The sequence below is a fragment of the Takifugu flavidus genome, chromosome 9 (assembly GCF_003711565.1).
Source record: "Takifugu flavidus isolate HTHZ2018 chromosome 9, ASM371156v2, whole genome shotgun sequence".
NCBI lineage: Eukaryota > Metazoa > Chordata > Actinopteri > Tetraodontiformes > Tetraodontidae > Takifugu > Takifugu flavidus.
This window is the reverse complement of record NC_079528.1, coordinates 1,080,766-1,095,741: the sequence shown is the minus strand read 5'-3', so window position 1 is coordinate 1,095,741 and position 14,976 is coordinate 1,080,766. Positions and strand designations below refer to the sequence as shown.

General features: G+C 45.1%; 3 protein-coding genes and 1 long non-coding RNA gene across 8 annotated transcripts; 1 reads left to right on the top strand and 3 right to left on the bottom strand.

Moving 5' to 3' along the window:
- Positions 1 to 71: 71 nt before the first annotated feature.
- On the bottom strand, positions 72 to 1,453 carry si:ch211-153b23.5 (uncharacterized protein LOC321177 homolog). Its single transcript, XM_057043684.1, has 5 exons — positions 1,407 to 1,453; positions 1,077 to 1,189; positions 820 to 991; positions 552 to 753; positions 72 to 469 (listed from the first exon to the last, which is right to left on the bottom strand). The coding sequence occupies exons 2-5, from the start codon at positions 1,182 to 1,184 to the stop codon at positions 277 to 279; spliced, it is 675 nt and encodes a 224-aa protein (XP_056899664.1). The 5' UTR covers positions 1,185 to 1,189; positions 1,407 to 1,453; the 3' UTR covers positions 72 to 276.
- Positions 1,454 to 1,599: 146 nt separating this feature from the next.
- On the top strand, positions 1,600 to 5,938 carry LOC130531605 (uncharacterized). The gene is given in 11 exon segments (XM_057043682.1): positions 1,600 to 1,846; positions 1,938 to 2,074; positions 2,456 to 2,569; positions 2,652 to 4,156; positions 4,158 to 4,329; positions 4,405 to 4,504; positions 4,583 to 4,731; positions 4,804 to 4,916; positions 5,010 to 5,110; positions 5,176 to 5,287; positions 5,380 to 5,938. Coding segments are annotated over 10 exon segments (2,544 nt in total). The 5' UTR covers positions 1,600 to 1,846; positions 1,938 to 2,019; the 3' UTR covers positions 5,503 to 5,938.
- Positions 5,939 to 6,178: 240 nt separating this feature from the next.
- Positions 6,179 to 9,372, bottom strand: LOC130531609 (uncharacterized). Of its 5 annotated transcripts, none has more exons than XR_008952147.1 (5): positions 7,760 to 9,372; positions 7,069 to 7,121; positions 6,669 to 6,972; positions 6,527 to 6,586; positions 6,179 to 6,435 (listed from the first exon to the last, which is right to left on the bottom strand). It is a non-coding gene; the product is annotated as an uncharacterized LOC130531609 (long non-coding RNA). The 5 variants fall into 5 exon arrangements; XR_008952145.1 differs by having other exon boundaries at positions 7,305 to 9,371; XR_008952148.1 differs by having other exon boundaries at positions 6,669 to 6,852; positions 7,305 to 9,371.
- A 197-nt stretch (positions 9,373 to 9,569) lies between these two features.
- Positions 9,570 to 13,965, bottom strand: LOC130531186 (fragile X messenger ribonucleoprotein 1 homolog). Its single transcript, XM_057043037.1, has 8 exons — positions 13,396 to 13,965; positions 13,164 to 13,216; positions 12,982 to 13,072; positions 12,822 to 12,893; positions 12,524 to 12,664; positions 12,215 to 12,398; positions 12,064 to 12,123; positions 9,570 to 11,972 (listed from the first exon to the last, which is right to left on the bottom strand). The coding sequence occupies exons 1-8, from the start codon at positions 13,444 to 13,446 to the stop codon at positions 11,797 to 11,799; spliced, it is 828 nt and encodes a 275-aa protein (XP_056899017.1). The 5' UTR covers positions 13,447 to 13,965; the 3' UTR covers positions 9,570 to 11,796.
- Between the last annotated feature and the right edge of the window lie 1,011 nt (positions 13,966 to 14,976).

Genomic DNA, 14,976 nt, shown 5'->3' with positions numbered 1-14,976 from the left:
CTGCCGTTTTACTGTTTGATAAAATCACTCCTGAGCCGAGTATAAAAAGATGCAAAAAACACATTCACCTGTTCTTTTTCATAAAGACTTTAATAATGCATTCAGACTTATTTTCACCAGAATTAGTCAGCAGTTTATTACACACAGTTCAGTCCAGTATCAAAGATGATAAGATTGAGCACAAATCCCATTACTGATGGAACTTATTGAAATATGGAGTCCCACAGGATGTAACATAAGATAAAAGCTGATCTTTAACCTGTAATTTAGGTTATTTTAAGCCAGTTTCAGAGTCTCTGAAACCATGACACCTATTCCATCAAACACCTGATGGACGGGAGCGTTGCACATGAACGCACAGGTGGTGACCAGCTTGTTTTTGGCGTCCACGTGAGCTTTGTCCACGTCCGTGTTGACATGTTTGCAGCCCATCTCTCTCACGGCTCCAGCTGTCTGGGCGTACGGCCACCTTACAGGAGAAAAAAACATTACAGTTGAGATTCTTGGGTTTTTTCCCCCATGGGGAGATGGTGATGAAGGGATTCACGTACTTGTCGCACTCTTTGTCGTGTCCCACGGTGAGCTCACACCCGGGCAGGATTTTGGCAGCGAGCACAGGGGAGATGCAGCACATTCCCAGAGGCTTTCCAGCTTTGTGGAACGCCTTGATGAGCTTCTCTATGTCGGGCTGGACAGCACAGTTCTTGCTCTTCACTGCCCAGTCACAGAGGTTTTTCGCCGCGCCGAAGCCCCCTGAAACACGAAGAATAAGGAAAATAATAAGAACTGAGAATGAGAACGAGAATGTGGCAGGCTTACCTGGGATGATAACTGCATCAAACGCTGACACATTTAACTCCACCAGATCAGTGACGTCGCCTCTGGCAATGCGAGCGCTTTCTTGCAAAATGTTTCTCTTCTCCTCTGTGGGTTTGCCCTCGCAGTGATTTACAACATGCATCTGATCTGCATTGGGAGCAAACATCTGCACCTAAACATAAAAACAAACATAAAAATAACGCTCAACCAGGTGGAGGCTCTTTTCCAATGAAATGGAAGCTACCAAAATCTCTTACTTTTGCTCCAGCACGACTCAGGTGCACGAGCACGGCAGAGGCCTCGTGGATTTCTGTTCCATCATACACCCCACAGCCAGAGAGGATGACTGCCACACGCTTCACCATGGTTTCTGTAAAACACCTCAACTCATCAATATTTACGCCGTCTGCTGTCAGCCACCAAAATAAAACATTTACAGATAGGTGGCAGGAAGGCTGTTGCCTGGCAACACAAGTAACAATATTATTTACAGTCCTGCTACTGTCTGAAGCCATAAAGGCTTTTAAATGTTCAGATAAATGAAGTGTTACAGCCACATAGCACAAGTGAAGGTGTGTCTCTCTCACCTAATTCCTGTTGACAAAGCCCGGTCTGTCTGTGAGCTGAGCACCTGCAGGTGACTGACTATTATATACCTGTCTCACGCTGACTCCTCCCACAACCAGCTGACGTCATGCCCCTTTCTCTCATCCAGGAAAAGGTATCTAGATGAATGGTTAACCACCGCGCAATGACAGATCGTTATTTTCCAATCGTTCTTTTCCGTTTACGGGAAGCGCACGAAAGTGTCCTATTTCCTGATGTGTGTGTTTAACTGCGCAGATTTGCGGCTTTTTACCGTGGAACGTTGTCAGAGATAAATATCGGTCAGTGAGATGTAGGTGTAAATAAAGTATATCTTGTCTTTTCTTTTTTTCACCAGTGATGGCTAAGATGATAATTATCATTTGATCAACAAGACAGACCAATCTAAGGTCGGGCAACGCATCATGTTTTTATAGTTTTGGTAATAAATCTTCCTGTCGAAGCTGTTTTCTCCAGAAATCGCCTGTTTTGGATCTTTTGCCGGTCGGACTCACCTGTTTCGGGCTTTCCAGGTGTGGACTCCTGCAGCGCGCTGACGTCACCAGCGGCTCCCTATAAAGAGCGCGTCCTGGCCGCCGGGAGTCCGTGGTCGCCATGGCTCAGGTTCGCTCTCTGCATGTGTCTATCGGCATGATAACCATCTCCGGAGGTAAGTCTCATTTACATCAGGTGCTCAGGTGTAGATGGGGAATTCATCTGTCTCCCGTTTTGCTGCTTTCATTCTGTCTCCAGATGACGCCCTTGTTGGGGTGAATATGGTGTCTGGCGGAAAAATAAAATAGAATAAAATACAACTTTCGGAGTTTGGTAACAATTATTCCAGAACTAAAAATGATCTAAATCTACATTTGCCATATAAAGGAAAACAAAATGAAACCTTAAAAATATCATTTTAGACAGTGATGTAGAATGGGTTGGATTCTACTCTGCTTTTAATGGCTCAATTTAATTTTTGACAGGTTTATTTTTGCCGTGTGTATATACCGACAGAAGACTCCAGACATTAAGGTGTTTCTTCTGACTTATGCAGGTTCTCTCCTGCTTCTGGTTCACAACTATGCCAGCTCCCCTGAAAAAGCCTTCATCCCCAACACCGCGCTGGGAATCCTGCTCCTCATCATTGCAGTTCTATTAGCTTATGCAGGTTGGGTTTCTCTCAGCTATTTGTTTTTCATCATTTCAATAAATGTGCAAAAAATTATGTTCCCTTTCCTCTCCGAGCGCAGGTATCCTTCGCAGTCTGTCCCACGGCCGGCTGTTTGCTACCCTGTGTCTGACCCTCTCGGCCCTGTGGTGTGGTTCTGGTCTGGTGTACATCCTAGCGGGTCAAAATGTGCTGCAACCTTTAGAGTTGAGGTCTGCTCTGATCCCAGGCCTAGCTGCATTTACCTTAGCTCTGCTCATCATCGGCAGTGTTGCAGTGATAGAAAAGAAAACAGTCCTGTTCCTCATTGCTGTAGGCATTAGCTTAGCGTGTGCCCATCAGATCGCCGGTCTGGTGGCTGCAGGGTTTGGACAGTCTGCCACAGCGGCCAACTACCTTCTTGTCTGTCTGCTGGGCGTTTACTTTGGGTTTGGAAGGCTGCTGTCCACTATCACTCATGGCAAAGTGGTGCCTCCAGGAACAAGCCAACAGAGCAAAACTGGGGTGAAAACAGAGCAGAACCAGGGGTGCAGTGACGTGGCGTCAGTAGGTCTGGTAATGAACTTGCTGTCCGCTTCCGTCTTAGCCTGTCCGTTACTGGGCGTGGTCCCCACGCTGTTTGTAGGGCACGTCCCCTGGCTGTGGACGGCTGGAGTCTTTCAGCTCGGGGCCTGTGTCCTCCTCTACAGAGCCATGGACACACTAGGCGCCACTTTTTATGGCTTTGTTGCGTTGCTGAAGTTTGCTGAGGGCTACAGCGCCCTTCTAACCTTCTACGGTATCCAAACTGACTCCCCGGTTCCCTTCCCGGTGGTTTTCTCCCTGCTTTTCTTCACCTTGGCTCTATTTAGTTTCCAGAAGAGTTTTCTAGAGGGACTCTACCACTTGTTTTTTGTTGCTTATTGTATTGCACTTGCGGTCGAGCCTCAAGGCTTCTTCCAAGCAGGCACACAAGGTGTGCAGGGAGCCATATTTGTAGTTTCTGCTGGTATGCTTTCACTTACTGCATACAACATGGTCTCTACTAGCATGGTTCCCACAGGGTCAGGCTATTTCAAGGCGTTAGTGTCCAGGCTGCAGGGGATTACTCTCAGAGCCCAGGATAAAGAGCAGCATTCACCTTACCTGGGCTATTCCAAGTATGCAGATGCAGAGGTGTTGGGCCACGCCTGCAGTGTGCTGGCTGCTTTCGCCATGACGGCCACGTTAGGTGACAGGAACCCACTGTCTGTGTTGGTTCTACCCTGGGTGGTGGTCGCCGGAGGAGCACTCCAGCTGTTGTGCGGTTCTGTTGCATTCTCTCGTGGTAAATCGTTGGAGAGCACAGTTTTTATCCTCTACGGGATGATGTGGACAGTGTGGGGGCTGACGCGATACGCCGGCCTGTACGGTGAAACCAGAGGCTTTAACCTGGCAGTCGGGATCATCGGCTTCATACTGTTTAATAGTTTAGTGATTGTCGCAGCCATGTTTCTAAACCTGGCCTGGTTTGCTTATGCGCTCACCTTTCAACTGATCCTCATCAGCTTCCTCCTGGATGCTTTGGGTGTTCTGCCGTTTGGTTACGACATCGGCGTCACCATCCTCTTTGTGTGTAGTCAGTTTTTATTGTTTCCTGGCACACCTTTTCAACAGCACTTTCCAGGTGCCACAGATACCCCTGGGGAAGCCTTTAATTAAGCTGAGTGGGATAGGGGGGGGTTCAAAGGTCTGTCCTCATCTTCCGGCCCGAAAGGCCTCGTCCGTGCAGCAAATCGCAGGTGAGAATCAGCTTCGACCGGACAGTAAAAATAGACAAATAGAAAAAAGAATCAATTCTCTTTTAACATTGGCAGAAATCATGAAAAATGGCGGCATATGTGGAATGCCCACCGACACCGTCTATGTGCTGGTGGCTGCTTGCAACAGGCCTGAAGCAGTCGTCAAAGCTTACAAGTGAGACTCTGTTTTCATGATGATGATGCAAATGTCATCATTGGACCATGCAGACTCTTCTTCTGTTTTTAACTTCAGCGTGAAGAAGGCGGCGCAGGACCGACCCATGTCCATGTGGATCTCCTCCATCAAGCAGCTGGAGCCGGTGCGGCACCTTCTGAGCCCTCTGCTCCTGGACTTCATGGAGGCTGCATGGCCATCCTCCATTAGCATGGTCATCCCCAGAGGTAGCCTGGGCACTTTTGTGTTCCTGTACGACTTCTAGGTGTTTTCGGGTGCATGAACGTAGTCTCACACAGGGCCGTGGATGGACATCTTTGGCTTGGGGGACGCTGCCAAGCACATAGGGACTCCACAAAGCATTGCTATCAGGAACCCAGACTGCACTGTGGCCACATACCTCATCAGTCAGGTGAGAAGAAAAAGAGGTAACGGTCGAACGATCATCAGATTCAACACTACAGAAAGTCTTGGTGATGGTATGAAGACACTGCTTCTTCTGTAGGTGGGCCCAATTGCTGTAACCTCGGCAAACCCCACAGGCGAAGCAGACACAACTCACCACAACCAGGTTTATGCCAAACTCGGCAACAAGGTGAGGGGAATGTTTGTCATAATGATCATTTTTCAGTGTGGGCCCAGCTGCATTACTCTTGGTCAGGTGGATGGAGTTTGTGTGATGGGGCCTCCCCAGAGAACATTGCGTCCACGGTGGTTGACTGTACGAAGATCGAAACGGGCCACATTGGTTTCTTCAGAGTGGGAATTATTCCTAAATCAAAGGTGATCTATTTTTCTATTTTTGATCACGCTCAGTGTCAGTTTGGTGTCACCCTGCAACTGAAGCTGTTGGCTCCTGTGTTTGTGTTTTAAAGGTGCTTAAAATCTTCGAGGAAGTTCAAAGGAGGCACCAACAGGGGCAGACAAATCCTGCTTTTGAGTATGATCTGGTTCTGCCGTCCACACAAAGGGAGGCAAATCCAGCAAACGAGGCCTGAAGCAGAAAATGACACAATTTCACCTGCACCAAAACCAAAAGACTCGGAAGACAAACAAAACCTCTCAACAGGTTTCACATTTACATAAATCATATCACTAAACCAACTTTAGGGGTTTTGTGGCCTGGGTAATTGTTATTCACTTGACTATTGGGTTATGTAACATCCCAAAATGATAATGTATATATTTCGGTATATATCTAGTTTGTAATTGTATTTTAATTACATGTTGGGTTATTTATAAGCTGCGAATGAATTCTGCTATATAACTGAATGGGTTTGCAGTATTTTATTGTCTTTTATTCTGGGGAACAAAAGATCTCAATGTACTATGATTGTTTTTTGTTTTTAATAAGACAAAGATCATTTTGTTGAATGAAATGAATTGAAGTGAATGAAACAAATTAAGATTAAAACATTTTGATATTTCTCAGGGCTCCCTTTGACGAACAGTGCCATTAATTCTAGAGAATGTGCGCCATCTTACGGTCTTTTACTGGCATGGCACTTATCTTCTGTCAGTTTGCGCTGAAATATTCTATGTCAAAGGTTTATCTTTAATATAATAAGAATATAATGTTCGGGATCTAAGAATTGGGGTTAAAAGGATTAAGGTTTGGCTTTTATTGCATTTGAATTTCTCCAAATTGACTCAAATCATCACAAAACACCGGAGTATATTCAGATTTTATTCACAAATATCACAAATATTCATGAAGTTCACGAAAAAAATGGATCATTAAAAAGAAATATTTCAAAAAAGAAAAACTGATTGAGCCATTGCCACCCATCGGCTGCCAAACAATCTGAATAGGCAGAGTCCCTGTGGGGTCATCCTAATTTCTTCATCATCATCCATTGTGTAATCACGCAGCGGACGCTGGCAATTACGACGACAGGCGGATTTGCTGGCCTTTGGAGGCTTGGGATCAACTAGAACACATTTTATAAAAGTCTGTTAGTGTTCAGAATTTTCTCCCTTCCTGTGACTTGCATTCATTTCACAACAAAGCCAGATACTTACATTTCAGAGTCCAGACTGGCTGGTCTTCGTCGGATTGCCACAGTTCATCAGTGTGTTCGCCTGTTCAGAAACACCATCGTCATGATCATCACCATCTTCTCTATTGCTTTCACATGTGAATTATGGGTTCATTTATTCTCACCGGAGTCTGGTGGCTGGCCGCCGTTGGCCTCACTGCTTGGACAGTTCTGGTGTTGCAAGCTGCTGTTTAATGTCGCGTGGGCCCTTTGATCGCTGGGACCAGAACATTCTGTTGGGTGAGCGTCATCGGCTTCAGTCTGACAGCCCTTATCCTCGGTCTCTGGTTGTGCATGGCACTGCTTCTTCTAAATGGCCAGGCAGAGGAAGACATGGATCACATGTGGTTGACAGCTGTCAAAGCCAGCACTTTTTTTGGAGGAGGCAGCCGCACTGAGTCACAATACACCTCAACTTCCTCCTGTGGACTATAGATAATATACTGTATGTCAATAATCAAAACTAATAATACATCAATACACTCCAGAAGTTTAAGATGTATAAAGAAAAAACATTAAACTTACTTGTTTTCATAAACTACTGCCAGTAGCTTTTCAGAAATGGACTTGATTTGGGCCTAAAGAGAAAGAACCAGTCACAGTATTGACAACATTCAAACACATCGTGGTTAAATAAGTTTAAAATTCTTAACAACTAAGTATTGATCTATCAAGTGTGTGCAATGCCAGCTGTGAGCTAGTGAATATTAAGTATACAGGTTGTTTTGCTGAGATCATATCTAAATTTAGCAGCGCCTCACCTCGTAGAAGGCGCCGTTCAGCCCTTTTACTTCAACGTTGACTTGAACCATGTTAGAGCTTGTTTCTTTTGTTTGTCTCTTAGCTGATTTTGTTTAACTAATGTTTAAATGTTAACTTCTGGAGCTTTGCTGCTAAGGCTCTGACCCTTATTAAACAAATTTACTTTGATCTTTAACCTTTCAAAAGGTGCTTTGAATACTCTTCCTCTCGCTCACCTTTGTCCCCTGCTGCTAACGTATTGCGTCAGTTCCATTCTTCTCAATCGTTCGCTAGTTGCACTGTGCACGAGATGTTGTCTTCACTTTACTTTACTTAATATTGAACACTTGGTGTGTTGTATTCACTTTACTTAAAATTCGAACACTTGGGACATTGTAGTCACCTGATAACAACAGTGAGAAACTATCCATATTAAACAAATACAGGGCTTCGCCGACTATTAGCATGGCCTCACCGTCTGTTTCACCCGGTGTCTTTGTCTCTTCAGCGTATGAAATGTTTAGTTACTCCTCTGCCTCATTGAGTGGAGGGAATAGGTACAGAAAGTGTAGTTAATTTACGGCTATGGAGGTGAGACTTAGCGAGCTTGAGACGCGGTTCCGCAGCTTGGAGTTAACTGGAGTTGCGTCAGGTAGCCAGGCTAAGCTAGCTGCTGCGGAGCCGCCTAGCGTAGCTACAGCTAGCGGTCCCCCGGCAGCAGCCGAGCAGCCGGCGAGCCAGGGCGGCTGGGTGACGGTTCGCAGGAAGCGTAGCCCAAACCAAAGGCCCACGGTGCACCACCAACCGCTTCCCGTGGCTAACCGCTTTTCCCCACTCGGCGACACACCCGCTGAGAAACCGTCCCTGGTAATTGGAGACTCTGTTTTGCGCTACGTGAAGCCGACTCCAGCGACCATAGTTAGGTGCATTCCGGGGGCCAGAGCGGGCGACATAGAAGCAAATTTATGGCTGCTGGCGAGACGTAAACGCAAATTTGGTAAAGTTATTATTCACGTCGGAGCCAACGACACCCGGCTTCGTCAGTCGGAGGTCACCAAAATTAACATAGAGTCGGTGTGCAATTACGCAAAAACGATGTGGGACTCCGTAGCATTCTCTGGTCCCCTCCCCAATCTGGCCAGCGATAAGATGTTTAGCCGCATGTCATCGCTTCGTCGCTGGCTGTCACGGTGGTGCCCCGATAACCAGGTGGCCTTTATAGACAACTGGAGCACCTTTGGGGAAAAACTGGTCTGATTAGGAGAGACGGTGTCCATCCCACACGGGATGGTGCCTCTCTCATTTCTATTAATTTGGCTAATTTTATTAGACCCAAACTGACCTGACAATCCAGGGTCCAGACCAGGATGCAGAGTTGTAGTCTTACACACCTCTCTGCTGCTTCCATAGAACCCTCATCCACCAATAATAATATATTTAACACTATAGAGGTAGTCTCTGTTCCACAGTTAAAAGTTCACCAAGCACAGAGCAGGGGAGCAGTCAATCACCATAATCTTATTAAAATTAATACAAAAGCACAAGTTGGAGAAACTAATATCACAATGAAGTGTGGACTGTTAAATATTAGATCTCTTCTGTGTAAATCCCTGTTCATACACGACCTGATAGCGGATCATCACATTGATTTATTTTGTCTTACTGAGACCTGGCTTCAGGAGGAGGAGTATGTTAGCTTAAATGAATCTACTCCTCCTACCCATCTTAATTATCATATTCCTCCTGTTACTGGTCGGGGAGGGGGAGTGGCAGCAATCTATCACTCCAAGTTATTAATTAATCCTAGACCAAAATATGGCTCCAGTTCATTTGAAAGCCTGACTCTTGGCATCACCCATCTGAACTGGAAGGCAGAAAAGCCACTTCTGTTTGTAGTTGTATATCGGCCCCCTGCTGGGCCACATTCAGAGTTCCTGTCCGAGTTCTCTGATTTCTTATCTGACTTGGTCCTTAGAAGGGACAAAGTCATTATCATTGGAGACTTTAATATCCATGTAGACGTTGTAAATGACAGCTTTAGAAATGGCTTCATTTCATTACTTGAGTCAGATGGTTTCCTCCAGGAGATGAACCAACCAACTCATAACTTCAACCACACCCTAGATCTAGTTCTGACTTGTGTTGAGGTAGAACATGTGTCAGTGTTCCCTCAGAACCCCCTCCTGTCAGACCATTCTTTGATCACTTTCACATTTATGATTAAGGATTCTTCTATGCTCAGAACAAAGTCTTACTATAGCAGATGTCTTTCAGATAATGCTGTAGCTAAGTTTAAGGATGTGATCCCTGTGCTAATCCCAGGACCACCGTGATCTGGTTCTGCCGTCCACACAAAGGGAGGCAAATCCAGCAAACAAGGCCTGAATCAGAAAATACCACAATTTCACCTGCACCAAGACCGAAAGACTCAGAAGACAAACAAAACCTCTCAGCAGGTTTCACATTTACATAAAGTCCATCCATCCATTCTCTACCGCTTATCCGGGGTCGGGTTGCAGGGGCAGCAGCCTAAGGAGAGAAGCCCAGACTTCCTTTTCCCCAGCTACCTCCTCTAGCTCATCCGGAGGGATCCCCAGGCGTTCCCAGTCCAGTCGAGAGACATAGTCTCTCCAACGTGTCCTGGGTCTTCCCGGGGGTCTCCTACTGGAGGGACATGCCCTGAACACCTCACCAGGGAGGCGTCCAGGGGGCATCCTAACTAGATGCCCAAGCCACCTCATCTGGCTCCTCTCAACGCGGAGGAGCAGCGACTCTACTCTGAGCTCCTCCCGGATGGCAGAGCTTCTCACCCTATCTCTAAGGGAGAGCCCAGCCACCCTACGGAGGAAGCTCATTTCAGCCACTTGTACCCGTGATCTTGTTCTTTCGGTCATTACCCAAAGCTCATGACCATAGGTGAGGGTAGATCGACCGGTAAATCGAGAGCTTCGCCTTTCGGCTCAGCTCTCTCTTCACCACTACGGACCGGTGCAGAGTCCGCATTACTGCGGACGCCGCACCGATCCGCCTGTCGATCTCCCGCTCCATTCTTCCCTCACTCGTGAACAAGACCCCGAGGTACTTGAACTCCTCCACTTGGGGCAGGATCTCCTCCTTGACCCAGAGAAGGCACTCCACCTTTTTCCGGTTGAGAACCATGGCCTCGGATTTGGAGGTGCTGATTTTCATCCCAGCCGCTTCACATGCGGCAGCGAACCGATCCAGTGTTATTGGAGGTCACGGGCCGATGACGCCAACAGGACCACATCATCCGCAAAAAGCAGAGACCCGATCCTGAGGTCACCAAACCGGACCCCCTCAACACCATGACTGCACCTAGAAATTCTGTCCATAAAAATTATGAACAGAATCGGTGACAAAGGGCAGCCCTGGCGGAGACCAACCCTCACCGGAAACGAGTTCGACTTACTGCCAGCAATTCGGACCAAACTCACCCATACTCTCGGAGAACCCCCCACAGGATCCCCCGAGGGACACGGTCGAATGCCTTCTCCAAGTCCACAAAACACATGTGGACTGGTTGGGCAAACTCCCATGCACCCTCGAAGACCCTGTTGACGGTGTAGAGCTGGTCCACTGTTCCACGCCCAGGACGAAAACCACATTGCTCCTCCTGAATCCGAGGTTCGACTATCCGGCGGACCCTCCTCTCCAGTACCCCTGAATAGACCTTACCAGGGAGGCTGAGGAGTGTGATCCCCCTATAGTTGAACACACCCTCCGGTCCCCCTTCTTAAAAAGAGGGACTACCACCCCGGTCTGCCAATCCAGCGGCACTGCCCCCGATGTCCACGCGATGTTGCAGAGTCGAGTCATATTTACATAAAGTCATATCGCTAAACCAACGTTGACTACCACTTGACTATTGGGTTATGTAACATCCCAAAATGATAATGTATATATTTCGGTGTATATCTAGTTTGTAATTGTATTTTAATTACACGTTGGGTTATTTATAAGCTGTGAATGAATTCTGCTATATAACTGAATGTGTTTGCAGTATTTTATTGTCTTTTATTCTGGGGGACAAAAGATCTCAATGTACTATGATTATTTTTTGTTTTTAATAAGACAAAGATTATTTTGTTGAATGAAATGAATTGAACTGAAAGAAACAAATTAAGACTAAGACATTTTGATATTTCTCAGGGCTCCCTTTGACAAACAGTGCCATTAATTCTGGAGAAAATGCGCTCCCGTGCGGTCATTTACTGGCATGGCACTTATCTTCTGTTTGTCAGTTTGCGCTTAAATATTCTATGTCAAAGGTTTATCTTTAATATAATAAGAATATAATGTTCGAGATCTAAGAATTGGGGTTAAAAGAATTAAGGTTTGGCTTTTATTGCATTTGAATTTCTCCAAATTGACTCAAATCGTGTCAAAACACCGGCGTATATTCAGATTTTACTCACAAATATCACAAATATTCATGAAGTTCACGAAAAAAATGGATCATTAAAAAGGAAATATTTCAAAAAGAAAAACTGATTAGGCCATTGCCACCCATCGGCTGCCAAACAATCTGAATAGGCAGAGTCCCTGTGGGGTCATCCTAATTTCTTCGTCATCGTACTCATCATCCATTGTGTAATCACGCAGTTGACGCTGGCCGTTGCGACGACGACGACGGGCGGATTTGCTGGCCTTTGGAGGCTTGGGATCAACTAGAACACATTTTATAAAAGTCTGTTAGTGTTCAGAATTTTCTACCTTCCTGTGACTTGCATTCATTTCACAACAAAGCCAGATACTTACATTTCAGAGTCCAGACCGGCTGGTCTTCGTCGGATTGCCACAGTTCTTCAGTGTGTTCGCCTGTTCAGAAACACCATCATCACCATCGTCATGATCGTCATCATCTTCTCTATTGCTTTCACATGTGAATTATGGGTTAATTTATTCTCACCGGAGTCTGGTGGCTGACCGCCGTGGGCCTCACTGCTCGGACAGTTCTGGTGTTGCAAGCTGCTGTTTAATGTCGCGTGGGCCCTTTGCTCGCTGGGACCAGCACATTTCGTTGGGTGACCGTCATCGGCTTCAGTCTGACAGCCCTTATCCTCGGTCTCTGGTTGTGCATGGCACTGCTCCTTCTAAATGGCCAGGCAGAGGAAGACATGGATCACATGTGGTTGACAGCTGTCAAAGCCAGCACTTTCACATCTGCTTGTGCAATTCTTCGTGAGACCTATGTGGAGTGTACGCTCTGAGCACTCACCTGCAGTCTGACTGTTGGTTCTTCTGACCAGAAGATCTGCACGAGCATTTCTATGGTGCAGAAAGTGTTCTTATTCTGATTCCTGATGGACCCTGATTTGACAAACTCCTGGAATCCATCCTTGTATTCAATCAGGTACCACTGGGAAAAGTGTAAGAAAGGAAGCTTTTTTATTACCAACCCTTTGAAAATGAATAATTATCAGTCAAGCTGAATTATTTTTTGTGCTTTTTTTTTAAAATAATCCACTCCAGCTTCTGAGTAAGGACTTGTGATTCTGCAGCAACATCTGAATTACCTCTCCTATAATCATTGTGATCCGTGCCTGCCACCAGCCAAATGGTTCCTGATCACTGAGCCTGGAGAAAACCTGTGAGACAATGGACATAAAAACTGGTAAATTACAACTACCAGACCTGAGTCATCCTTAAATCATCAGTTATACTGGTAGTTCTCACCTCCACCTCATCTCCAACAGCCACGTTAAAGGAAAAATTTGGAGGAGGCAGCCGCACAGAGTCGCAATACACCTCAACTTCCTCCTGTGGACTATAGATAATATATGTCAATAATCAAAACTAATAATACATCAATACACTCCAGAGGTTTAAGATGTATAAAGAAAAAACATTAAACTTACTTGTTTTCATAAACTACTGCCAGTAGCTTTTCAGAAATGGACTTGATTTGGGCCTAAAGAGAAAGAACCAGTCACAGTATTGACAACATTCAAACACATCGTGGTTAAAAAGGTTTAAAATTCTTAACAAGTATTGATCTAACAAGTGTGTGCAATGGCAGCTGTGAGCTAGTGAATATTAAGTATGCAGGTGCTTTTACTGAGATCATCTGTAAATTTAGCAGCGCCTCACCTCGTAGAAGGCGCCGTTCAGCCCTTTTACTTCAACGTTGACTTGAACCATGTTAGAGCTTGTTTCTTTTGTTTGTCTCTTAGCTGATTTTGTTTAACTAATGTTTAAATGTTAACTTCTGGAGCTTTGCTGCTAAGGCTCTGACCCTTATTAAACAAATTTACTTTGATCTTTAACCTTTCAAAAGGTGCTGTGACAAAGGTGCTTTGAATACACAATCACATGAATTATTTCTGTATTTAAAGTTTGACCATCATACCTGTGTAGACTTGTATTAAGCTCAGCGTTGGCGACACCACGGGGAGAAAGTGGACACCTTTTTAGGCTCCGTGCGAAGAGCTGGCGGCTGGTATTGCTGCAGTACCATAACCTGACCGATAGGTAGAGCTGATGGAATTTACCACAATGCTTCTATTTCAAACAAAACTGTCCTGTGTCTCCGAATATGTTCCTCTGCAAACTGAACTGAACACACAAACATGTCATAAACCTGCTGGGAAATGTACTTATTCCATAGCAAACTCACTACAAACACAACTCATCCTCAGAGGCAGACGCTGTAATCTCGCATAAGATAATAAGGATAATAGAATAATACTGAGAAAGTTTCCATCTTTGCTGTCATATTAGTGACGTTACAATTTTTAAGTTCTGATGAACAGCAAAATGAAGCGTTTGGACTTGCTCAGCTTCGCATTTTAGTGACAGATTAATAAGATCACTGATGATACATTTTGGGAGTGTGTTCTGGTGGGAGATCATTACTAAACACACTTGATACTGAAATAAATGAAGAGTTCAACAACTTTGGATTCAACTTTTAATACATTTGATCAGTATGTCTTGAGAAATGAAAAGTTAAACTGTTTTCTGCCATTTTTGCTCAGAAAAAAACAAAAACGACCACAAAAGATCTGAACAGATGAATGCGTGTCAAAAAAATACATATTAATTAAAAAATTCCAACAGGTAACTCAATTTTTATCTACACTCCTGATAATTGGCACTTTGATACAGAGAATTGTACATTATTTTACTTAGTAAAGTACTCATTTGTCAAACATAGTAATTTAACATAATCTCTGGAAATTCGTTAAACTACACTGTTCAGATCTAAACTGATCCTGAAACAGTGAATTGTATTTGAATTTCTATTTAGTAATTGTCTGTTTCTGAGAAATAAAAGAAAGAAACAGTCTGGTGGTTGGAGACATTTCTGTGTAAAAGCCAAAGTCTCATTAGGAGCCCTCTGATGGCCGCATATAGTTGGACACCTCAATGAGATTGTGGTCTGGATCCCTGAAGTACAGGGAGGTGATGGTGCCCACAGCTCCAGTCCTTTCCACTGGACCCTCTTCGATCTCAACGCCACAAGCCTAAAACAACACCGTAAATAAACCGAGTGGACTTTATCTCAAAGTATCACCCAAGAAATGTGGTGGCAGTGGGTCAAATACCTTCAGATGTGCAGCTACTTGGGCCAGAGGGGTTCTGGTTATGAGACACAGGTCAGCGGAGCCTGAAGTTGGATGCTTTGCTTTGGGCTCAAATTCCTGCCCCAGCTGGTGAAGGTTGAACTTC

Excerpts from the sequence above, each read along its gene's own strand:
- si:ch211-153b23.5 (XM_057043684.1), bottom strand. The coding sequence starts at position 1,184 with ATGGTGAAGCGTGTGGCAGTCATCCTCTCTGGCTGTGGGGTGTATGAT. Across the intron at positions 754-819 it reads TGATGCAGTTATCATCCCAG|GGGGCTTCGGCGCGGCGAAA; the intron begins GTAAGCCTGCCA and ends TTCGTGTTTCAG. Across the intron at positions 470-551 it reads CACGACAAAGAGTGCGACAA|GTGGCCGTACGCCCAGACAG; the intron begins GTACGTGAATCC and ends TTCTCCTGTAAG.
- LOC130531186 (XM_057043037.1), bottom strand. The coding sequence starts at position 13,446 with ATGGTTCAAGTCAACGTTGAAGTAAAAGGGCTGAACGGCGCCTTCTAC. Across the intron at positions 13,073-13,163 it reads GCAGTAGTTTATGAAAACAA|TCCACAGGAGGAAGTTGAGG; the intron begins GTAAGTTTAATG and ends TATTATCTATAG. Across the intron at positions 12,894-12,981 it reads CTGTTGGAGATGAGGTGGAG|GTTTTCTCCAGGCTCAGTGA; the intron begins GTGAGAACTACC and ends ATTGTCTCACAG.